This window comes from Sorex araneus, chromosome X (genome assembly GCF_027595985.1).
Source record: "Sorex araneus isolate mSorAra2 chromosome X, mSorAra2.pri, whole genome shotgun sequence".
NCBI classification, from domain to species: domain Eukaryota; kingdom Metazoa; phylum Chordata; class Mammalia; order Eulipotyphla; family Soricidae; genus Sorex; species Sorex araneus.
In genome coordinates, this window is record NC_073313.1 from 172,069,462 (window position 1) to 172,094,346 (window position 24,885).

Sequence of the window (24,885 nt, forward strand, 5' to 3'; positions counted from 1 at the left end):
TGAAAGAATTTTTTTTTTTTTTGGTGTGTGTGTATCAATAGAGCCACCATCACACTGTGCAGAGTCACTAGGGCCACTGAGAACTATGAGGAGGAGGGCAAGCCAATACATGCCTAGCCTCAAACTCAGAGACTCATGTGTGCTGGGCATGTACTACAGGCCATTAAACTATCTCCCCCGTCCCATGGATACTTGCTGTATTTAAAAAATATGAGAAATACCAAGATTATTAAATAATACTCTTTTGGGTGAGTAAACAGATTTGTCTAATTTTAGGCTTGGAGAGAAGATCTGATCCTTTTTTAGTTTTATATGTGGAATGCTTAGGGAATGCCAATTTTGTTAAAATAATAGGAAAAATTATCTATTTTATTCTTAGATGATATTTTGCAGGCATGTTTAAAGGTAATAACAGGGGCCGGAGTGATAGTACAGCAGGTAGGGCATTTGCCTTGCACGCAGTCGACCTGAGTTCTAATCCCCAGCATCCCATATGATCCCTCAAGCAGCAGGAGTAATTCCTGAGTGCAGAGCCAGGAGTAACCCTTGAGCATCACTCAAAAAGCAAAAAAATAAATTAAAAGAAAAAAAGATACTAACAGACCACAATATTAATTAATGATAAATAATACATCACAGAATCAGGTTTCTCAGTCATACTCACCTTAAATTATTTTGCTGGCCAGGTGGAATGACACTATAATAAATTGGCATTCCAGTTGCAGGCATAGATCCTTGATTAGACTGATTAGGGAACATAATAGCCTGTTGATATGTCTGTTGGACAATTCCTTGAGAACCTTGAGGCAGTGAAACCTAAAAAGTGGGAGACAATTTAAAGGGGGCGAAAAATCAATCAATCAATCTATCTATCTATCTATCTATCTATCTATCTATCTATCTATCTATCTATCTATCTATCTACACACACAAACTCTCCCCTTTACAACAGGGACAGCAACATAAACAGAAGCTTGCCTTGCACATGGCAAATGCAGATTTGATCCCTGGCATCCCGTATGGCACCATGACTATGCCAGGACTAATTTTTTTTTTTTTTCTTTTTTGGGTCACACCCGGCAATGCACAGGGGTTACTCCTGGCTTGTGCAGTCAGGAATTACTCCTGGCGGTGCTCGGGGGACCATATGGGATGCTGGGAATCGAACTGGGGTCAGCCGTGTACAAGTCAAATGCCCCCCCCCCCCGTTGTGCTATCGCTCCAGCCCTGCCAAAAGTAATTCTTGACAGCAGAGCCAGGAGTAACACCTGAGCATCCCCGGGTATGGCCCCATAACACCCCCCCCCATGAATAAATAAATCTCTACAAATATTAATGACTTCATTAAAAACGTCAAGGTTGAGGGAGCTCAAGCGATAGCACAGTGGGCAGGGAGTTTGCCTTGCACATGGCTGACCCGGGTTCGATTCCCAGCACTTTATATAGTCCCAACCCCCCCCAGCACCACCAGGAGTAGTTCTTGAGTGCAAAGCTAGGAATAACCCCTGTGTGTTGATGGGTGTGATCCAAAATGCTGGAAAATAAAAAAGCCTAAAACTTCAAGGATGAGCAGTTAGAAGTAAGCTAAAACTAACAGTATGGCACTTGACTTTATTTCTATGTTCTTTCCTGTCAGCTATTATTTTGGGGTAGCGATTTACCAAATGTACAGTATTTAGCTGCATTATTAGGAAAAGGTATGACTATTAACCCTAATTGTACTTAAAAAGAAAGAAACTTAGGGCTAGAGTAGTAGCACAGCGGGTAGGTAACTTCCCTTACACGTACCTACTTGGGTTCAATCTCTGGTACCCTATGTCGCTCACTGTACCCTATCAGATGTAATCCCTGAGTCCCTGAGTGCAGAGCCAGGTTTAAGTAAACCCTGAGCACTGATGGATGTGGCTCAAGACTGAAACAGAAACGAAAAAGAAACTTTACACTTCACTGTTTACTCTAGGGTTGTCCCTGCTCTTTCTTTAGGGCATGAATTTCCTTTCCTTTTAGGCTTTTCTCACTCTCTCTGAAGAAGCCCACATTCTCCATATAATTAGTACCACCCTGCAATAAAAACATTTTCTTTTGCTTAAACAAAACAAAACAAGAAGAATCTGTTTCAAATGACCACGAGGCAGGGATGAGCAAAACTCAGGTTGAATTGAATGCGACTAGAAAGAATGTGAGCTTTGGAGCTACACAGCTGTGGAGTTACATATGTTTAGGTGGGATATTGACTCCATCATTTTCCTATTTGTGACAATGGGCAAATGATTTAACTATTCTGATGCTCCCTCCATCTCAGGGAAGATTATTTGCATTATAATCTCCATTTATATGATCTAGCACAGGGGGTGTATAGTGAAAAGTGGATCTTTCAGTTATCCCTTTTCTGCATTTCTACAGAGAAATCTCATGGATATAATGGATTCTTCAATTCTCTATTTCAGATCTACAATATCTAGTTTCTCAAATAGAAACCACATAGGCAGCATGGGATATTAATTTACAAATGTGCCACAATGATAGTTAGATTACAGCAATTTTGGTAAATAGAGCCAGTATAAAAGTTTCTGATTATTATGATCCATAGCCCAGTGGGTAGGGCATTTGCCTTTCACACAGCCAACCCAGGTTCGATTCCTCTGTTCATCTCAGGGAGTCCGGCAAGCTACCGAGAGTATCCTGCCTGCATGGCAGAGTCTGGCAGAGTTACCCATGGCGTATTCAATATTCCAAAAACAGAAATAACAAGTCTTACAATGGAGACGTTACTGGTGCTGGCTCAAGCAAATCTATGGATAACGGAATGACAGTGCTACAGTGCTATGATCACAAGTCAGCAACGATAATATTAACAATAGTGATAATAATGAGTTAACATTACTGAGCACTTACTACCATCTATCAGGTTCTAGTCTAAGAACTTTCTGTGTATCAGCACCTTAAATATTCCTAACAACTCTAAAAAGGATTTTTTTGTTTGTTCATTTTGGGGACATACCTGGCAGTTCTCAGGACTCTATGAAGATACTTTTACCATTCTTGGTTTATAGGTGGGAAAACTGAGGTTATGTAATGCATCCAAGGTCGAATAGCTGCTAGTGAAATTAGGATCTGATACTCTCTGGTTTGAACCAAATTCTTTAGTCACTTTACACTCTGTGTGTCTGGGTTCTGAGATTTGTGAACGATTAACTTCTAAGTCTTGCTAATATAACAAGTTTTTGAAAAGCAACCAGTTCTTTTAAAAAAAACACATAGTATTTCATCACTTTCTATTTGGCTACTGCAAACAGGCAATAGTTTGATTTATCCAACTCTGAGAATATATTTCAGTCTTTTGTCTATTGAGGCTATATATCATTTGCAGATTATAATTTCTGATTCTGACTAAACCAATATATATGTAAGGTAGATCTAGGAAAATTGATAGCTTCATTTTGATGACCTAAATGGCAGATACACAGTACTTGAGGAAGTACAGCCACAGAATACACTCTATTAAGGACAAATGATTTTTTCCTGTTTATATTTCAGATGGTCACCAGATAGATTACCTACCCAAAACAGCAAGAATTATAAGGCTGGCTAGCATTCACTGTTTGTAAGAGCAAAAATCATTCACTCAAAGAATCATTATGAGAATATAGTCTGTGAAAAGTTATCAACATGAAATAATTATTATACCTATGCAATAACTAAGCTACATTTAAAATCTAAAAATACCCCAAATTAAAAAAAAAAAACCAAATCTATGCTGAGAGCAATGATTTATTTAAAATTGTATTTTCTTTCCTGATGAGGCTGACTTGAAGGTCAAGAGCATCTTATTTATATTATGCAATATCAGATGCTCAGCGTATTCGATCAGGGAGAATGACCAGAGTCCTTAGAGAGAATTCCTATCTAATGTCTAACAATGAAAGAAGTAGGAGAGGTCCATGCTTAGGCTAAAGCAGGGAGTAAAAAGAACTGGGGATTTAAGAAAGAAAAACAATGCAAAACTTAGTATCAAGATGAATCTTCTTTGTTTTTCTATTATTAATGGGCTATAGAAGAAGACAATTTCACATTTTACTTGTCATTATTGATTTTCTGGAATTATGTAATATGTGAATATATCTGCTTATATCAACTATTCCTAGATTGTTTCAGTAACTAATTTATGTCCTATATTTTCTTTTCTTTTATTTTTTATTTATTTATTTTATCATATAGAAAATTTTATTTTTTTTAATAGTTTATTTTTAATTAGTGAGTCAACGTGAGGGTACAGTTACAGATTTATACATTTTTGTGCTCATGTTTCTCCCTTACAAAGTTTGATAACCCATCCCTTCACCAGTGCCCATTCTCCACCACCAGTAAACCCAACATTCCACCCCCCCTCCCCAGTCCCGTCTCCCCCCACCCCACACTGCCACTATGGCAGGGTATTCCCTTTTGTTCTCTCTCTCTGATTAGGTGTTGTGGTTTGCAATAAAGGTGTTGAGTGGCCATTGTGTTCAGTCTCTAGTCTATATTTGGCCCGCATCATCTTTCCCCCACATGACCAACAACCACATTTTACTTGCTGTTCCCTTCTCTGAGTTGCCCAGAATGAGAGAACAGCCTCCAAGCCATGGTGACAACCTCCTGGTACTTATTTCTACTATTCTTGGGCGTTCGTCTTATAGTCTATTATTCTATATTCCACAGATGAGTGCAATCTTTCTATGTCTGTCTCTCTCTTTCTGACTCATTTCACTTAGCATGATACTTTCCATGTTGATCCACTTATATGCAAACATCATGACCTCATTTTTTCTAACAGCTGCATAGTATTCCATTGTATAGATGTACCAGAGTTTCTTCAACCAGTCATCTGTTCTAGGGCACTCGGGTTTTTTCCAGATTCTGCCTATTGTAAACAGTGCTGCGGTGAACATATAAGTGCATATGTCACTTCGACTATACTTTTTGGCTTTTCTGGGATATATTCCCAGCAGTGGTATTGCTGGGTCAAATGGGAGCTCAACCTCTAGTTTTTTGAGAATTGTCCATACTGTTTTCCAAAAGGGCTGAACTAGTCGGCATTCCCACCAGCAGTGTAGAAGGGTCCCTTTCTCCCCACATCCTCTCCAACAGCGGTTGCTTTTGTTCTTTTGGATGTGTGCTAGCCTCTGTGGTGTGAGGTGGTATCTCAAGGTTGTTTTGATCTGCATCTCTCTGATGATTAGTGATGTAGAGCACTTTTTCATGTGTCTTTTGGCCATTCGTATCTCTTCCTTGGTAAAGTTTCTGTTCATTTCTTCGCCCCATTTTTTGATGGGGTTGGATGTTTTTTTCTTGTAGAGTTCAACCAGTGCTTTATATACCCTTGATATCAACCCCGTATCTGATGGGTATTGTGTAAATATCCTTTCCCATTCTGTAGATAGTCTTTGTATTCTGATCGCTGTTTCTTTTGCGGTGCAGAAGCTTTTTAGTTTAATGTAGTCCCATTTGTTGATCTCTGTTTTTACTAGATTGCTTAGTTCCGTGTCATCTTTGAAGATACCTTTATCTTCAATATCCTGGAGGGTTTTGCCTACCTTGTCTTCAATGTACCTTATGGTTTGTGGTCTGATGTTGAGGTCTTTAATCCATTTTGATCTGACTTTTGTGCATGGTGACAGATCGAGTTCTAAGCCCATTTTTTTGCATGTGGTTGTCCAGTTGTGCCAGCACCATTTGTTAAAGAGACTTTCCTTGCTCCACTTCACATCTCTTGCACCTTTATCAAAGATTAGATGATCATACATTTGAGGTTGTGTGTGGGGATATTCCACCCTGTTCCATTGGTCTGCAGTTCTGCTTTTGTTCCAGTACCATGCTGTTTTAATTGTTACCGCTTTGTAGTAGAGTTTAAGGTTGGGAAGGGTGATGCCTCCCATCATCTTTTTCCCAAGAATTGTTTTAGCTATCCGTGGGCGTTTATTGTTCCATATAAATTTCAGGATTGCTTGCTCCGTTTCTTTGAAGAATGCCATGGGTATCCCTATAGGGATTGCGTTAAATCTGTATAATGCTTTTGGGAGTATTGCCATTTTGACAATGTTTATTCTCCCTCTCCATGAGCAGGGGATATTTTTCCATTTCCTCATGTCCTCTTTTATTTCATGAAGTAGCGTTTTATAGTTTTCTTTGTAGAGGTCCTTTACTTCTTTAGTTAAGCTGATTCCAAGGTATTTGATTTTCTGGGGCACAATTGTGAACGGGATTGCTTTTTTCATGTCCCTTTCCTCTGTCTCATTGTTTGCATATAGGAAGGCCATGGATTTTTGGGTATTGATTTTATAGCCTGCGACTTTACTGTATAGGTCAATTGTTTCTAAGAGTTTTTTACTAGAGCTTTTAGGTTTCTCTAGGTATAGTATCATATCGTCTGCGAATAGTGAGAGCTTGATTTCTTCCTTTCCAATCTGAATCCCCTTAATATCTTTTTCTTGCCTGATGGCTATTGCTAATACTTCCAGTACTATATTAAAGAGAAGTGGTGAGAGTGGACATCCTTGTCTTGTCCCCGATCTTAGAGGAAAAGCCCTTAGTTTTTCTCCATTGATGATAATGCTTGCCATAGGTTCATGGTAGATGGCTTTGACTATCTTGAGAAAAGTTCCTCCAAAACCCATTTTGGTGAGAGTTTTTATCATGAATGGGTGTTGGATCTTGTCAAATGCTTTTTCTGCATCTATGGATATGATCATGTGGTTTTTATCTTTACTTTTGTTGATGTGATGGATTATGTTGATTGATTTCCGAATGTTAAACCAACCTTGCATCCCTGGGATGAATCCCACTTGGTCATGGTGTATGATCTTTTTGATGAGTTGTTGGATTCTATTTGCTAGTATTTTGTTGAGAATCTTCGCATCGGTATTCATCAAGGATATTGGTCTATAGTTTTCTTTGTTAGTGGTGTCTTTGTTTGCTTTTGGTATTAGGGAGATATGTGCCTCATAGAAACTGTTCGGAAGGGTTCCTGTCTTTTCGATTTCCTGGAAAAGCTTAAGGAGAACTGGCAACAAGTCTTCTTTGAATGTTTGGAAGAATTCGCCAGTGAATCCGTCTGGACCTGGGCTTTTGTTTTTGGGGAGACTTTTGATTACCGTTTCGATTTCCTTGATATTTATGGGCCTATTCAGGTATTTCACGTCTTCTTGGCTCAGTCTTGGGAGGTTGTAGGAGTCAAGGAATTCATCCATTTCTTTTAGGTTCTCTTGTTTTGTGGCATACAGACTTTCAAAGTAGTCTGTGATGATCCTTTGAATCTCCTTGGTTTCTGTTGTGATGTCCCCCTTTTCATTTCTGATTCGGTTTATTAGGGTTTTCTCTCTTTCTTTCTTTGTGAGTCTTGCTAGCGGTTTATCAATCTTATTTATTTTCTCGAAGAACCAGCTCTTTGTTTCATTGATCTTATGGATTGTTTTTCGGGTTTCCATATCGGTAATTTCTGCTCTAAGTTTTATTATTTCTTTCCTTCGATCTGGTTTGGGTTCCTTTTGCTGGTCCTCTTCTAAGATCTTGAGCTGCGAAGTCAAACTATCTATATAGGCCCTTTCTTCCTTTCTGAGGAAGGCTTGCAGAGCTATAAATTTTCCCCTTAACACAGCTTTAGCTGCGTCCCATAGGTTCTGGTAGCTTGTGTCTTCATTCTCATTTGTTTCGAGGTATCTCTTAATTTCTTTCTTGATTTCCTCCGTGACCCACTCATTGTTCAATAGTGAGTTGTTTAATTTCCAAGTGTTTGATTTGGTTCTCCGCGTCTGTGCATGATTAACTTCCATCTTCAGTGCATCATGGTCTGAAAAGATAGTTGATACAATTTCTATCTTTCCAATTCTATTAAGGTATAACTTGTGGCCCAGAACATGGTCTATTTTGGAAAATGTTCCATGCGCACTGGAAAAGAATGTGTATTCTTTCTTTTTGGGGTATATAGCCCTGTATAGGTCTATTAGCCCTGTCTCCTCCATTTCTTCCTTCAGGGCCATCGTTTCCTTGCTGAGTGTTGTTCTTGTCGATCTATCCAGAGGTGATAAGGCAGTGTTGAAATCTCCAACTACTATCGTGGTGCTAGTTATGTCCTCCTTAAATTCTGTTAGGAGTTCTTTTAAGTATTTCGCTGGTCGTTCATTAGGTGCGTATACATTTAGGAGTGTGATTTCTTCCTGTTGCACATATCCCTTGATGAATATAAAATGACCTTTTCTGTCCCTTCTGATCTTTTTCAGCCTGAAATCAATGCTATCGGATACTAGTATGGCCACCCCCACTTTTTTTTGAGGGGGCTGTTTGCTTGCAGGATTGTTTTCCATCCTTTGATTTTTAGTCTGTGTTTGTTCCGGCTATTCAGATGTGTTTCTTGTAGGCAGCAGAAAGTTGGGTTTAGTTTCCGAATCCATTTTGCCACTCTATGCCTCTTGATTGGTGCATTTAGCCCGTTAACATTAAGAGAGATTATTGTCATTGGATTTTGTGCCATTTTTCTGTAGGGTTTGTTGTTCTTATAGGTCTTTTTCCTTGTCTTATAGTAGCCCTTTGAGTCCTTCTTTTAAATTTGGTCTTGAGTCTATGAAGTTCCTGAGCTGTTGCTTGTCCATGAAATAATGTATGGTTCCTTCAAGTTTAACTGAGAGTTTAGCCGGGTAGAGTATTCTTGGTGAGGCATTCATTTCATGAAGTTTTTTCACTATATCCCACCATTGTCTTCGGGCTTGGAGGGTTTCTTCTGATAGGTCTGCTGTGAATCTAAGGGGTGCGCCTTTGTATATGATCTCCTTCTTTGATCTTGCTATTTGCAGTATTGTGTCTCTATCCACGGCATCCATCATTCTGACTATGATATGCCTTGGGGATTTTCTATTTGGGTCCCTTTTAGCTGGCACCCTTCGGACTCCTTGTATCTGGATGTCCACATTCTCTAGCTCTGGGAATTTTTTTAGCAATGATGTCTTTAATGGTGTTTTTTTCATTGGGATTGGTTCCGTGTGGTTCCGGCACTCCCATGATTCTTATGTTGTTTCTCCTGAGGTCGTCCCCTAGGACTCTAACTCGCTCTAGAGCCATTTTGAGGTCTTTTGCCATTATTTGCTGTTGTCTATATGCTTTGTGCAGCTCATCTTCAAGCTCACTGATTCTGTCTTCGGCTGTAGTCATTCTACTATTGAGGGCTCCTACGGAGTTTTTCATTTCATCTACTGATTCTTTTAGTTGTGTGACTTCTGTTCGTAGCTTTGAAATTTCTGCTCTCATTTCTTCCTGGATTATCTTGGTGGAGCGTTCCAACGCGGCATCCATATCCTCCCTTAATTTATTGGATGTTCGTTCCATAGTTGTGTTGAGTTCATGAATCATCCTCACAATTTCCTCTCTGAATTCTCTATCTGAGAGGAGGGTGTATTTCTGGGAGGTCGCTGCTGAGGTTAGTGAGATATTTTCTTGGCTCTCTCCTAGTGGTGGGGATTTTCTCAGTTTCTTCATGTTGTTATGGGCTTTACTATCTGGAGCTCTCGTTAACTTAGGAGGAACCTCGACTAAAGATTTTTGGCTATGCTCTTTTGACAAAGTACTTTTCCGTGCAAGTTGATGTGTTCATTGACAGTTTTTGTGAAGTTAGGATAGGCTAGGTTAGTTGAGTATCAACATATAGTAACTAAGATGATGAGGGAGTTTTTTGGAGGAATGGGTTCAATCAATTGTAGCCAAAGGACAACGCATGGAATGGTAAGAAAAATATTACCATTTTTGGTAACTAGCCACGCCCACTAGTGGCCTCACTAGTGGGCGTGGCTCCCGAAACAGGCCACGCCCACTAGTGAGGCCACGCCCCTAACCTGTTCGGACACGGGAGGGCGGGATCAGGCACGGTGGGCGAATGACTGGGACCTGCCCGGCGGGGCGGGGATGCTCCGAGCTGTCCCGCTGCCGCGGGCGGGCACGGGATGCAGGGGCCCTATATTTTCTTTTAAGAGATACTTAATGATTTCATCTTCCCACAGAATTATGTATTAAGTCCCTAACCTATTTATGAATATATTTCACAATCTTTTAATTACTGGTTCTGTATTCTACCATCAATTTGCTAATATGCATTCTGATAAAATGTATGTCAGTTTACTCCCCCAAGTAGATTGTCTTTACTTTGACAGACATAACAAAAAATAATCTTTCTTTTTCATTTGTAGCTGAGACAGCAGGGTTTCAATAGTGTTTATGTTTAGACTTATGGTGCACATAGCTGCTGACCCGGTATCATTTCTTTTTTTAAATTTATTTATTTTTGCTTTTTGGGTCACACCTGGAGATGCTCAGGGGTTACTCCTGGCTCTGCACTCAGGAATTACTCCTGGCGGTGCTCAGGGAACCATATGGGATGCTGGGAACCCAAGTCGGTCGCATGCAAGGCAAATGCCCCACCCGCTGGGCTATCACTCCAGCCCCCATGTATCATTTCTTAACATTAAACTTGGCTAGGAAAAATCATGAAGTGAATAAAACAAATCAATATACAAGTTATTCCAGAAAGATGAAATCAAGTTCCTGAATATGTGTTATTTTACACTAAAAAAATTAATTATTAATAGGTATTTCTACTTTAGAACGATAAATTATAACACATGACATTATCATTTTGTTTAGTTTTGGGGTCACACCTGGAGGTGATCAGGGCTCTGTGCCAGGGATCACTCCTGACAGTATCTGGGGACTGTCTGTAGGACTATGTGTGGTGCCGGGAATCATACAGGGGTCAGCTGCAGCCACGGCAAACATCTTAACTCCTGGAACCATTCTCTCTATACCCTCTACATTTTTAATACATGATGTGTTATTTCTTTGGGAAACATATCATGCATTAAATGCCTTTTAAGGAGGCAAAAGATTTAGTTCCAGTAGTGGAAATTGATCATTCTTGCTATTCCATAAACTATGATTTATATATAGTTGTGTATTCCCATTGTTTCAAATATCTACCTCCACCTCTATTTTACTTTCCTTTGACTCTCTCTTCCTAAGGAGTTGGAAGAGACTAATAGAATGACAACTTTCTTTATATACTTACATGAACAATCTCATAAAGTTTACTTATGAACATAAATTAGTTTTAGCTTTTCTAAAAGTTAACAAAGTACAGGGTTGGAGCGATAGTACAGCGTTTGCCTTGCACGTGGCCAACCCAGGTTCAATTCGCAGCATCCCATGATTCCCAGCATCCCATATGGTCCCCCGAATACCATGAGGAGTAATTCCTGAGTGCAGAGCCAGGAGTAACCCCTGAGCATTGTTGGGTGTGACCCAAAGTGCAAAAAAAAAAAAAAACCCACAAAAACCCAAACTAAACAAACAAAAAAACCAAAATAAACAGAGCAACAACACGAGGATTTACCAAAAACTGCTCTAATAAAACCCTTTAGACTACCAACTTAAACATTATAGCAATATATTTTCTACGTTAAAAAGAGAAGAGAGAAGATGCACTGTAGCTACCAATACATTTTATTCACTCAAATCACATTCCAAATCATCTATACAAAGCTAACAGTGACAACATACCTGATATGATGGCACTGAAGGATAGGGGATAACCATTCCTGGGATCTGATTTCCAATGCTGTTGGACTGGCCACCAACGAGGCTCTGATTCTGGGGTTGCTGAACTCCAACTATTCCATGGTAATTTTGCTGCTGGTTGGGCATAACTTGATAACCTGTAATGGCATAGTCAGTTAAATCTTGCTCTGAATTTAATGCATCTAGAAGGATTGTTCATAAAAAATATTTGTGTATGTTCTAAAATGTCAAATTTTGTATGCAAATCTTAACCCTCTGAAAGCTAACATTTGAAAGGTATCCAGGAAATAGGCTCAAGTGCTGGAGTGCCACACACAGGCTCCAGGTTCAATCGCTGGTGCTGTACTCATGACTTTCCAAACACAGCCAGGACCGTGAAACATTTGTGGCCCTCAGGACTGCTGGGGAGGACCAAAAGCAACGAACAACTAAAGGTTACTACTGAGGTAATCCAAGTCAGCTAGTCCCCCCTTACCTCTTTAAAAATACAATTTAAAATTTATGCAGAAAAATTTTCTCAGGAGTGTAGCAATTTCAAAATGTCACAGACCTCACTTACATAGACTACTTATGTGTTTAGAGTATATTACAATCTGCCATGACAAATAATTTCAGGGGAGGCTGTATAATTTGTGGAATCCAGTAGGAAAGGAAAATGAAGGGCTCATTGTTGAAAAATAATTGAAAACCGAGCTGGAAATAGTAAAACATTAAGCGAGCATAGGTCCTTTTTGTAACTGCAGAAGCAGCATGACTAGGAAGAGGACCCTGTTTTAAGACTATAGCCCTCAACCCCCAAAGGGAGTCTACTTTCATAAAACGGTTGCATATTTGAGAAACCATACAACCTGTTTCCCTTCTTTTGCTAGGGGGTTTGGGTATGCAGTGCCACTGCTGGCGGTGCTGGGGGCCATGCAGTACTGAGAGCTGAACCCTAGTCTCCCACATGCATACAAAGCATGAGCTCCAGCCCTCTAAATGAACTCCTTGGCTCCTATTGTAATACTAAGGTTGCTTGACAGAAAAACTAATTCTCTCTCACATACTTTCTCTGAAGTGTAAGGGATCAAACCCAGGGTGTCACACATGCAAGGCAAAAGTTCTACCACATCCCGGTCCAAAACAGATTCTTTTTTTTTTTGCTTTTTGGGTCACGCCTGGCGATGCACAGGGGCTACTCCTAGTTCTGCACTCAGGAATTACCCCTGTCGGTGCTCAGGGGACTGTATAAGATGCTGGGAATCGAACCTGGGTCCACCGCGTGCAAGGCAAACGCCCTACCCACTGTGCTATTGCTCCAGCCCCTTTTCTTTTTTTTTTTCCAAAACAGATTCTTAAGAGCTAAGTAATCTGTCTGAAGTCATTAAATCCACCACTCCAGGGACAATTCTTCCTTCAACTAAAGACACTGTTGGTAATTTGATAATTTAAAGCATAATTAAATTACAATTAAGCAAAAACAATTAGTGCTTAATAGGAAGAACTATATTTTTTTCTCTGCTGCTCCTGAGAACATCTTCAGATAAATGAATTAGCTCAGTACTTATGTAAATTACTAGAAACAACAAATCATTTTTAAAACAGAAACCAGATAAAAATAGTTAAACATCTAGCTTCAGGTAATTGAAAAACTTCTATAGAAAAGATGAACCAAACATTCTACTGTCTTAAATTTCCACAACTAAAGGCCAGTGAAATAATGATCAATTTTCATTTCCACATAATACAAGGGAAATGGAAACTATCACATCTCAGGTATTTACTGTAGACCAAAGCATCACTGTTGTTGCCTGGAAGCTTCAAATATTCTATTCAAAAACTAAATGATTAAAAAAATCTGATATCAAACTTCTCAAAAGATATGAATACAAAGAATATATGGTAACTAAGAAACATATTAACACAAGTGAAAATACAGTAATAATGAAGTGTTCTGTAAAAGGATGCTATTTCTATGACAAGCACTTTTTGACTATGTTTAAAATGATTTCTTAATAATCTGTTCAAAAATATGCTTCTCCAAGTTCTTATTAAAATAAAACTATAGATATGATTGAGAACCTTTTTCCCTGTGATTTTCTAAAAACATTTAACTTGGTAGGAAGAAGATAATGGAAACTTATCAACTGATAACCAGCTATATTTTCAATTTATCAAATAAAAAACACCTCAAATTCGTACACTAAGTTACCACACCATCGAAACATAAGCTGACACTTCCACCCTTTAGGAAAATGAAGAGTAGAAAAACAAATGAATTGCCACCGGACCCTGGTGCCAGGCTGTTTCATTTGGGGCTCCCTAGAAGGGGGAGGGTGAGACCCCTTCCTGCTCCAAGGGACCCAGCCATGGCAGCTGAAAATATGCTCAAGGCTGAGATCCGGCCGAGTCTCATTCATGAGTGAACCTATTCCTGGACTGGATCCATGAGTGTACCTATTCCTGTACTGTGCCACCACAAATACACTTCATAACACACACCCTACCCATGCTCCAAGAGTACCGCACCACATCTGATGGGGTTCAAAGTAGGAGGCACCAATCTTAGAATATATATATTTAAAAAATATATATATTTTAAACAGATTATATATATTATACATATACATAAGCACACAAGGCTCAACCTTTAACAACATATTAGTGATCTCTTATAGACGGGCTTAATGGCCCCCTCAGTGAAATACAACAATCTTCACACTCTTTCATCTAAGGAAACATTTTGTAGCATTTTTAGCCGTTTTTTTTATAACAAACAACACAAAATATATTATTACAGTTCTGCTTTGGGGCAGGGGTTGGTGTTCGGGATGGAAACATCCGAAATATGGTGGTGGTGTAATGGTGGTGGGATTGGTGTTTGAATATTAAATACAATCAAATACTGTGAACTACTTTATAAAATAAAAAAAATTTTTAAAAAAGAAAAACGAATGTAAACGAGAGACCTTGTGCTGGCAATGCTACCACTGAGCACTTACACATTTATTTTCTAGAACCATTTTGAGTTCAGATCCTTATAGACTGGGAAGTTAATTATTTATAATGAATTTGTAAGAACAAGTACAAGATGATTTTATTCATCTGTGGTATACAGAGAAATAAGACAACGGTATAGACAATATTAATTGATAACCTGGACCCTGGTCACTGGATTAAACAACTGAGAACACGAGGAAGGGGACAGGAAAAAGATTACAATGACAAGATGAACTGAAGGTGGGTCTTGACCACTTTAGGAATGGGAAGTAATTTTGTATAAGACCATAAATATTAATGCTACTATAAACATATAACCTATACAGTGATAACTAAATTAAAAAAAAATTGGTTCCCTAAATGGAATCAGAGCAATAATACAGTGGGTAGGACATTTGTCTTGCATGTGGCTGACCTGAATTCTTATCCCTGGCATCTTCCAAGCACTGTCAGGAGCATTCTTGAGAGCAGAGCCAAGAGCACTGCTGGGTGTGGCCCCCCAAAAAAATTAGTTCCCCAAAAATAAGTTAGTCCCCAAAAGTTAAAAAAAAAGGTGGCTACTTGATAGAATTCACTACATACAATATGACTTAAAAATTAAAAAACACAAAATCCCTTTACCTTAGTTATATTCCTCTAAAAATTGTCAAATGCCTTTCATATTACTTGTGTAACTAATTCAAAATGTACCCAAGGTTACAGTTACCTTCAAGGCAAACTTTGGAAGGCAAAAAACCCAATTTACATGCAAACATGGTTCTGATTTCCTGTGTAACTTCAAATTTACTGATTTCCGAGATTAAGCTATTTGCCTCTTTGTTTAAAATTCTCAAAAGTTTCGATAACAGTTATAAATTACATGTAATAATGGTTTAATGTAGGGTCACTTGGGCATCACATGATGAAATTTGCAAGAGTAAATTTCTGACAGTACTCAATCTTTATTCCAAACTTAATCTTCATTATTCCAAACTTAATCTTCATCAACAAACCATGCCTATTAAAAAATGTGACAACATAACATGAAACATCAATCATTAATCTAGCACCTAACCATTTTTTATAGTAGGTAGCAAAAACAGAATTGTAAGCCCCTGGATGTGTCTGGTGGGTGACACAGAAAGATGAGTTAGGGCTGGAGTGATAGTACAGTGGGGAAGACACCAGGGCACTTTCCTTGCATGTGGCTGACCCAGGTTGGATACCTAGAATTCCATAAGGTCCCTGAGCACCTCTAGGAGTTGATTTTTGAGTGCAGGTCCAGTGTAGTCTCTGAGCATCACGAGATGCAGCAAAATAAATGAATAAATAATAATAATTAAAAAAGATAAATAAATGAAAGAATAAAAAGATAAGCAATACTATCTTTAAAATTAAGGCATTCAGGCTTGAACAATTATACAGAGGGTAGGGTGTTTGCCTTACATGTGGCCAACCTGATTTCAATCTCTGGCATCCCATATAGTCCCCCAAACACTGCCAGGTGTAATTTTTGAGTGCAGAGCCACGAGTAACCCCTGAGCATCCCTGGGTGTGACCGCAAAAGCAAAAACAAATAAATAAAATGAAGGCATTCTTAGTCATGACATCCTATCAAAATAGTAGTATAAGGAAGGTTTAATGAGGGGATGTAGCGGCAGCACGGCGGGTAGGGCGTTCGATTTCCAGCATCCCATATGGTCCCCCAAGCACTGCCAGGAGTAATTCCTGAGTGCATGAGCCAGGAGTAACCCCTGTGCAACGCTGGGTATGACCCAAAAAGAAAAAAAAAAGTCTAATGAAAACTAGAGGGAGAAATTAATCCTGATGGATATTTGTGGAGGTAGTTAACAGAAAAAAAACTGCAGTTTATGCAAAAAAAAAATCTATAAAAAATGTTTGAGAAAAAAGGGAACCCAGTGGTTAAATATGGCAATGAAAGATAAAGGTAAAACAGAATACTAATGGAGAACCAAAGGTTTTACAACCAGAAAGAGTAGTGACAACTAAGAGGAAGTTGTAGGAAACTTTAGGGCCTGGGGACAGTTCAGTGCCAGAGTGCCTGCCCTACAGTCACAAGACCCCAGGTTCCACCTTTAGCACCACCTCACTTGCTGTGTTTGATCACAGTGCCACCATCATTTGGGATTCCCTGTGCCACAACTATCTGGTGCAATGCAATTAAAATGTGTGAACCCTGCTCAACACTGGGAGAAACGGACAACGGGAGGTGGAGTAAAGACATTGTGACAGTAGAAAAAAAAGACTAGAATTAGTATTTTATTCAAAGGTAGGAGAAATGAACTGGGAATTATATTTAACAGTGGAGCTACTTAAGACAGCACTAGAAGTCCTTAACCCATATTAACCTTCGAATATGTCTTATTCCACATATCTTAAAACTCTACAGGCAATATATTATTTTTATTAATTGTTCTCTTATGGATTGTATGCCTTAAATCATGTGCTTTTTTAAGGGTAACATAAAAAATGTCAAACTTTAACATCTTCCTATTGAAAAACCCCAACAAAATCCACAAAACAAGGGAGAGAGCTCCAATGAGAGGAGCACACGCCTGGCATGACCAAGGCTCCAATATTGCTCTAGAGCTTCCCTGTGCACCATGGCATGGCCCTGGAGGCCCCAGTACTGTTGGCCCCAAGAAGCTCTGTACTGTTGGGCTGGAGAATGGAAAGGTCAAGCCAGCACTACCAGGGGTCAAGCACTAAACTATTGGCTAAGAAAGCATTGCAATACTGGCTTAGGAGCTGCTGAGCACTGCTAAGGGAGGATTCTATAATATACTGAAATAACCATTCCCCCACCCCAAGTCCATGTCAGTTATCACATTAACAACTCCAAAAGTAAGCATTCAGTATTATTAACTGTTGAGTAAGTAACAGGGAAAAACATTTTTTTTTTTAAATTTATTTATTTTTAATTAGAGAATCACCGTGAGGGTACAGTTACAGATTTATACACTTTTGTGCTTATACTTCCCTCATACAAAGTTTGGGAACCCATCCCTTCACCAGTGCCCATTCTCCACCACCCGTAAACCCAGTGTCCCTCCCACCCTCCCCAATCCCATCTCCCCCCCACCCCACCCTGCCACTGTGGCAAGGCATTCCCTTCTGTTTTCTCTCTCTAATTAGCTGTTGTGGTTTGCAATAAAGGTGTTGAGTGGCCGCTGTGCTCAGTCTCTAGCCCTCATTCAGCCCGCAACTCCCTTCCCCCACATGGCCTTCGACTACAATGTAGTTGGTGATCGCTTCTCTGAGTTGCCCTTTCCCCGGAACGTGAGGCCAGCCTCGAAGCCATGGAGTCAACCTCCTGGTACTTATTTCTACAGTTCTTGGGTGTTAGTCTCCCACTCTGTTATTCTATATACCATAGATGAGTGCAATCTTTCTATGTCTGTCTCTCTCTTTCTGACTCATTTCACTCAGCATGAAACTGGGAAAAACATTCTTAACAGAATGGAACCAAAACAATATATGTTTCCACGCAAAACTGGAATATGTACTGTTGGGCTGAGAATAACCAGTTTCTTATTCTCCATGTTTAGTAAATGGCTTCTGACAGCAAAGATGAACTTAAGTTATAAAGTAAAATGCTGATAAGGCTAAATACATTTATCTGCCTTCTCATTAAAATGAAACAACCCCATAAATACAAATCACCCCAGTCTAGAATTCATTAAGCTTCTCCTTGAAAACTTCATAGTGGATAATTAAAAAATTTCATGTACTTATTTCCAAAATGTTTATGTGAGAAGAAAAAACACAAAGGGATCTGAGTACAGCATGTAGGAAGTTTGCCTTGCATGCGGCTGACCTGAGTCTGATCCTCGGCATCACATATGGTCGCCCCAAGGAGCCTGCCAGGAGTAATCCCTAAGTTCGAGGTCAGGAGCACTACTGGGTGTGCCTGCCCCCTCCCACCCGCCACCCCCACCCCAAAAAGAAAAAACCCATAAGAACTATTTATATCTACTGTATAGAACTTGGAAGATTTTATTTAGGGACAAGAGAGATAATGTAGTGGGTAGGGCACTTGTCCTACATGTGGCCTGCCAGGATTCTATCCCTGGTACCTTCTATGTCCCCTGAGCTCTGTCAGAAGTGACCACTGAGTAAGAGACAGAAGTAAGCCCTCATCACTGTCAGGTGTTGTGCACTCTGCAAACAACAAAGATTGTATTTGGGCCATGGAAATAGCTCAAGAAGTAGAACACAGGCCTAGCATTTTTGAGGCCCTGAATTTGATACCTGGTACCACATGGCCCTGAGTACTGCTGGGAGTAGTCCTAGTGACTCTTCTCTCCACCAGCTTCCAAACCCCCTACCCCTGACTTTTAAAAAACAAACAAAAAAACCTAGTGGCTCTTGAGCACTCATGGCCCCTTAAAAAAAGTTGTATTTCATTATGAAAAAGTTGATATAGCCAGGGATATGCCTGGCACGTTAGACTCTGTGGTTGATCCCTGGTTCTACATGGTTTATGAGTACTGCCAGGTAGTGGCCTGGTAGCCCCTCCGGCCACATATGGAACCATTAGGTCCACAATTTAGGCTTAAGCATTGTTGAGTGTGGCCCAGAAACAGACACACACACACACACACATACAAACACACACTTTTTTGGATGTGACGCCTAATTATAAAAATAAAAGGACAGAGGCTCATGCATTGCAAGTGCTGAAACAAGAATTGATCCCTGTCAAACTTCTGAGAATCACCAGTTGTAACTGGAGGCCCCCACTCACTGCACGTGAGAACCACACTTCAAGTAGCTCTATATCTTTGAGCCCCTGTACGGAAACATCCTCCCTGATTAGCTGAGCATTGCTAGGTGTGGTCCTTGGGCCCCCTTCCACTGCTTGGAAAGCAAAACAACATACAATGTCCCCCAAAATAAAAAATATATATATATATATATATATATATTATATTTTAAGTGTTTTAAATATTTATTTTTGCATCACACCTGGCCATGCTCAGGGGTGTTACTCCTGGCTCTGTATTCAGGAATTACTCCTGGCAGTGCTCTGGGGACCATATGGGATGCCAAAGATTGAACCTGGGTTGGCTGCATGTAAGGCAAACACCCTCCCTGCTGTAGTATTGCTCTGGCCCCTAAAACAAACATTTTTATGATAGAAAATTTAGAAAATTCAAAGGTGAGGGTGAGAATGGTAAAAAATTATTACAGAAAGAAAATATGGTGTGGTACTGAGTCAGCATGCATGAAATGTTATCAATAATAGTGACTCATGTTGCTTTAAGTGAAAAAAAATCACAGATAAACCTCACTGACATGTTACATGGAAAGTAAGGATTTAAGTAAATTTTCTTTAAGTTCATCAAAGGGTGAGAAAAGAACTCACATGATCTCAACTTCTACTGTATTTTTTTTGGGGGGGGCACACCCAGTGATGCTCAGGGGTTACTCCTGGCTCTGCACTTAGGAATTACTCCTGGCAGTGCTCAATGGGGACCATATGGGATGTTTGGGGGATCAAACCTGTGTCAGCCCCGAGTAAGGCAAGCGCCCTACATGCTGTACTATCTCTCCAACTTCCTCTATTGCATTATCCTCGCCCCCCCCCAATCTACTGCATTTTAAAGAAAAAACGCACATGTCAAGAAGCTAGTAAGATAAAAATAGTGCAGCCAGAGCGATAGTACAGTGGATAGGGTGTTTGCCTTGTACTCAGCCAACCCAGGTTCAATTCCCAGTATCTCCCATATGACGCCCTGAGCACTGCCAAGAGTGATTCCTGAGTGCACAGTCAGGAGTAATCCCTGAGCACAATTTCATGGCAGAACTCTTGTTTTTTTTTTTTTTTTGCTTTTTGGGTCACACCCAGCTATGCTCAGGGGTTACTCCTGGCTTTGCACTCAGGAATTACTCCTGGCGGTGCTTGGGGGACCATATGGGATGCCGGGGATCGAACCTGGGTCGGCCGCATGCAAGGCAAACGCCCTACCCGCTGTGCTATCGCTCCGGCCCCAGAACTCTTGTTTTTAAGTCCTGGCACCACCTTGTTTATAAGTCTTTTGGTATGACCCCAAAAGACCCTCCCCCCCAAAAAAAAACCCTGGCACAATAATGAAATTCAGAACATTAAAAAAAAAAAGGGATAAAAACAGTATTTTAGAACAAGTTATGCCAGCTTCCCATGCCTGAAATTCAGAGTATATACAAATACAAAATTAGTACAAAATTGCTAACACCTTTCCATTAAAAAACAACGAACAAAAAAAAAAAACAAAACCCCAAAATTATTATTTCTTAGACAGCCCACAGGTAATAGCACTAACAAAAATATATGTGGTATCCATTAGATTTCAGGCAGAGTGGCAAGTATTTATGTTGGCTGACACATTTACTCACATTATCTTATTAAAGAGACATAATTATCATTCATTTTTTTTCAATTGAAGAAACAAAAAAAGCACAGCGTGGCTTATACTTTATTCAAGCTCAACAGCTGCTAAGTGTTGTATCTGGAATTTATACAGCAAAGTCTGATCCTAAATTTTACTTTTCTCAGACAAATGCTATGACTGAAAGAGTATTATTGTTAAGACTGCTCAAATAAGCAAAACAGTAAACACATGGCCTCTTTTAATTTCTAAGAATTTGGATTAATAGATATTTGTGAGGTGTGGCTGAAGAGAAAAAAGAGGGCTAAGTTTATGGTGAAGAACAGAACTGGATTTTCATCATTGAACGCATGGTGTAAATACATGTGCTATTTTTCCATTATGTATACCTGAAATTAACACTATTATGTGATGTTACTTTAATTTTAAAAAGGGGGCAGGATTCACTTACTGCTGTGTAACACACCCAGCTCTAAAGAAAAAAAAAAGTTTTGTTTTGGGAACAAACCCAGAGATATTTAAGGGTAAGGGATCTTTTTCATGATGCTTGGGTACCAAGTGGTGCCAGGACTTAAAAACAAGAGTTCTGGCATGAAATTGTGCTCCAGCCCTTTGAGTTATCTTCCTGGTAACTCAAGATAAATTTAATTATAAATAATTATAATGAAACAGGAAGCTTTTTTCACATCTGAATTAAAGGAGTTATGAGTGCAAGCAATACTCAAAATAGGAATCAGTGAAAAGTTGAACAGTTAGTTTGGACGGTAGCTACAATATTCAAAATAGGAATCTGAGTGAAAAGCTGAACAATTATTTGGATAGTAGCTACATGAACTTGGGGCTAAAAACCTCCCAGAAATCAAAAAATGTTTATGATTAGCTTCTAATATTCTCTCTATGGGAGGAATTCCCCTACATCTGTTTTGCCTATTATTCCTAACAGGTATGATATGATTTCCATTTCTTAAAGTAAACATCCTTGCCTTACTATAATTAGTTTTCATATATATATATAAAATAATTGGAAATGGTATGAAGAAGGGCTGGAGCGATAACACATCGGTAGGGCGTTCGCCTTGCACGTGGCCAACCCGTGATCGATTACTTGGCCCCTCTCAGAGAGCCTAGCAAGCTACTGAGAGTATTTCGTGCATACGGCAGAGCCTGGCAAGCTACCCATGGTGTATTCGATATACCAAAAACAGTAAAAATAAGTCTCACAATGAGAGATGTTACTGGTGTCCGATTGAGCAAATCAATAAGCAATGGGATGACAGTGACAGGTATGAAGAAGCTCAAATCAGGTCCTCTGGTACATGTCTCTTAGCCTGAGTATTTTCACATCAATCCCTACTGTTTCTCTCTTTGGGTTTTGATCTATTATTTCGCATCAAAGTCTGCCTTTGCTCAAAATGTAGACCTTATCAGCACATCTTCAGATTTAGCTAAAGATTTTTTTTAAGCAAAATTTTAATAAGTTTTATTTTCTTCTTCATAAAATTGAGTGTCAGTCAAGAAATTTAACCTCCTGGGGTTAAAGTCAGCTTTAAGCTGCACATGGTACAGGCAGTACATTCTGTACCATGGGTAAAGAAAGTTCTGGGAGCTCTCGTGCAGCAGTGACCCTTTTTCCGAATGGCTTTACATTGTTTTTATATCTGAGGGAGGAAAGTACACCCTGTTTGAAACATGTTGGACAAGAATTGTCATGTCTGAGTAATCATTTTTAAGACTACAGCATCTAAAAAATAACAAAAAGCAATTTAACATTTGCTGCTCTTTGCCTTGCATGTGGCCAACGTGGGTTCAATTCCTCCGCCCCTTTTGGAGAGCCTGGCAAGCTACTGGGAGTATCCCGCTTGCATGACAGAGCCTGGCAAGCTACCCATGGCATATTCGATATGCCAAAAACAGTAATAACAAGTCTCACAATGGAGACGTTACTGGTGCCCACTCAAGCAAGTCGATGAACAACGGGATGACAGTGCTACAGTGATACAGCTCTCTATGACTGGTGAGCCAGGAGAGCAATTCAATGGGAAGGCACCCGAACTATTTTTCCAGAAGCCACAAAGAGATGCCTGGTCATCAGTCCAATAATTACAATAAATAGCCCAGTAACTGACTTAAAGGTGTCCTGAGTAGAAGACTAAAAGTTGCAAAGTATTACTGAGCTTTTGTGAATGACATTAACTTTTATCAGAGTTATAGCTACAGAACTGTAGGTTACCATACCAGTAGCAAAACCAGAAATACTCAGTTGAAAAGTCCTAAAAACAAGTAAAATATCCAAATACCACTCCAATTAAAAGAGTCTTACTATTGTCTATGCAAGATAAAAATAATTAACAATTGGTAACATAAAAGCTCATCTAATTATAGGTAAGCCTCACTTCATGCACACTTGTTTGGGGAAAAAGAATCCATAAATCTGGAAAAGAGAAGATTAAAAGATCAGGAGGGCTAAAGTTGATTCCTAGACAATGGAAAGTATCGTTAGGTTTCAAAAAAGGCTATAAGAAGACTATTACCAGACCAGCATTCTGACAATATTATCACTTACTTGGCTATTGCCTAAATTATTCTTTCTTCAATAAAAACTGTATAAAGATTAAAAAAATCCTTCTTGTGATATAGAAATCTGTGTCAATATTGTGGGAAGTATCTCTTTTGTAAAGCAAGCAATACCAATATAAGTAATATAAACAAGAAAACTGAGCACCCAGATCTCAGCATCATTATTTAACAATGGCACTCTCTTTGGTTAAAGGATTATACTGTTGCAGTATTATGTCATTTCTTCTAGCACTTTCAGAGGCAAGTACAATCAATTCTGCAAGTTTAGAAAATGAGGACAATATAAATTGATGGCTCATGAGCTACCCTAAAGGGGTCCACAGAGTATTCTATTTTTTACTCTTTTACCGCTCCAGACATAGGAACAAGAAGAAAATGCAGTGCTCAGGCTTTAACAGGCTAGTTTTATGTACACACATGACCTGAACTAGTAATTGCACTAAAGGGAAGCATTCTTAATTATACAGAACAGATCATACACAATCAGAAAGATAATGAAAAGTAATAGAAGAATTACTTAGTTGGAATAGCCATGAAATCTACAGTTATTTCCTGTAGCAGTCCTCATAAAGAGTAGTGCTAGGGAGGAGAATGGGGGTCTGAGAACCACAGTGTTTAGAAACTGGTGCCACTGGGGACCACCAGGGCTACACATAGTGGCGCTTGGTGAGGGGCAGCAGTCACATAAAGCTGGAGATGGCTTCACACATGCCAGGCATGTGCTTCTACCCTTTTGAGCCATAATGCCATCCTCTTAATATTCTCTCTCTCTCTCTCTCCCTCCCTCTCTCTTTCTTTTTTAAATAAGACTTAATTTGCACAGCAAAAACACTGTGAGGGAAAATTTTATCTTGTATTATTTTTGGATCAGCCATTTTACCAACTCTGAGTTTATTTGTAAGTAGCTATCTATACATCAATGAGAGGAATGATTACCAAAACACCACAATTTCAAAATAATAATCCCAATTTGTCTTATGTTTGTGATGCTATTTTAGTAGGAAGGCAAGTTTACTTAATCCCTCAGTTGAATTTGTAAGACACAGTTGCCAGCATACTTTGTTCATTCACCTATAAACTCTCTGCTTTGCTACTTCTGTGCCTGAAATAAATATAAACACTGAAAAAAAATTCTAATAAAAGCAGCCACACTGCTTACAGCACACAGCTATTTTAATGACAATCCTATGAAGAGTCTATACAACTCAAAAGAAATCTATGGTTACTTACCAGATATATATGTCTCCATAATTCAATGATGGCAGATTAATGGAGAAGGGAAAAGGGAAATTGGTGGACTTGTAGGTATTATACAATGTCTGAATCTGTGCTGGTCACACAATTCTAAGAAACGCTCAAAGAATAA

At 39.3% G+C, this 24,885-nt stretch overlaps 1 protein-coding gene across 17 annotated transcripts in view; it reads right to left on the bottom strand.

Annotated features, from left to right (window-relative positions):
- The window catches only part of R3HDM1 (R3H domain containing 1), a 152,711-nt gene that overhangs the window by 26,164 nt on the left and 101,662 nt on the right, over positions 1-24,885 (bottom strand). For all 17 annotated transcript variants that reach the window (XR_008627257.1, XM_055120637.1, XM_055120634.1 and 14 more), the window contains 2 exons: positions 11,575-11,729; positions 665-816 (listed from right to left, as the gene is read on the bottom strand). Coding sequence is in view for 16 of the 17 variants with exons in the window: in XM_055120637.1 (XP_054976612.1) it covers positions 665-816; positions 11,575-11,729 (307 nt within the window). In the remaining variant the exon portion in view is untranslated. The remainder of the gene's footprint in view (positions 1-664; positions 817-11,574; positions 11,730-24,885) is intronic.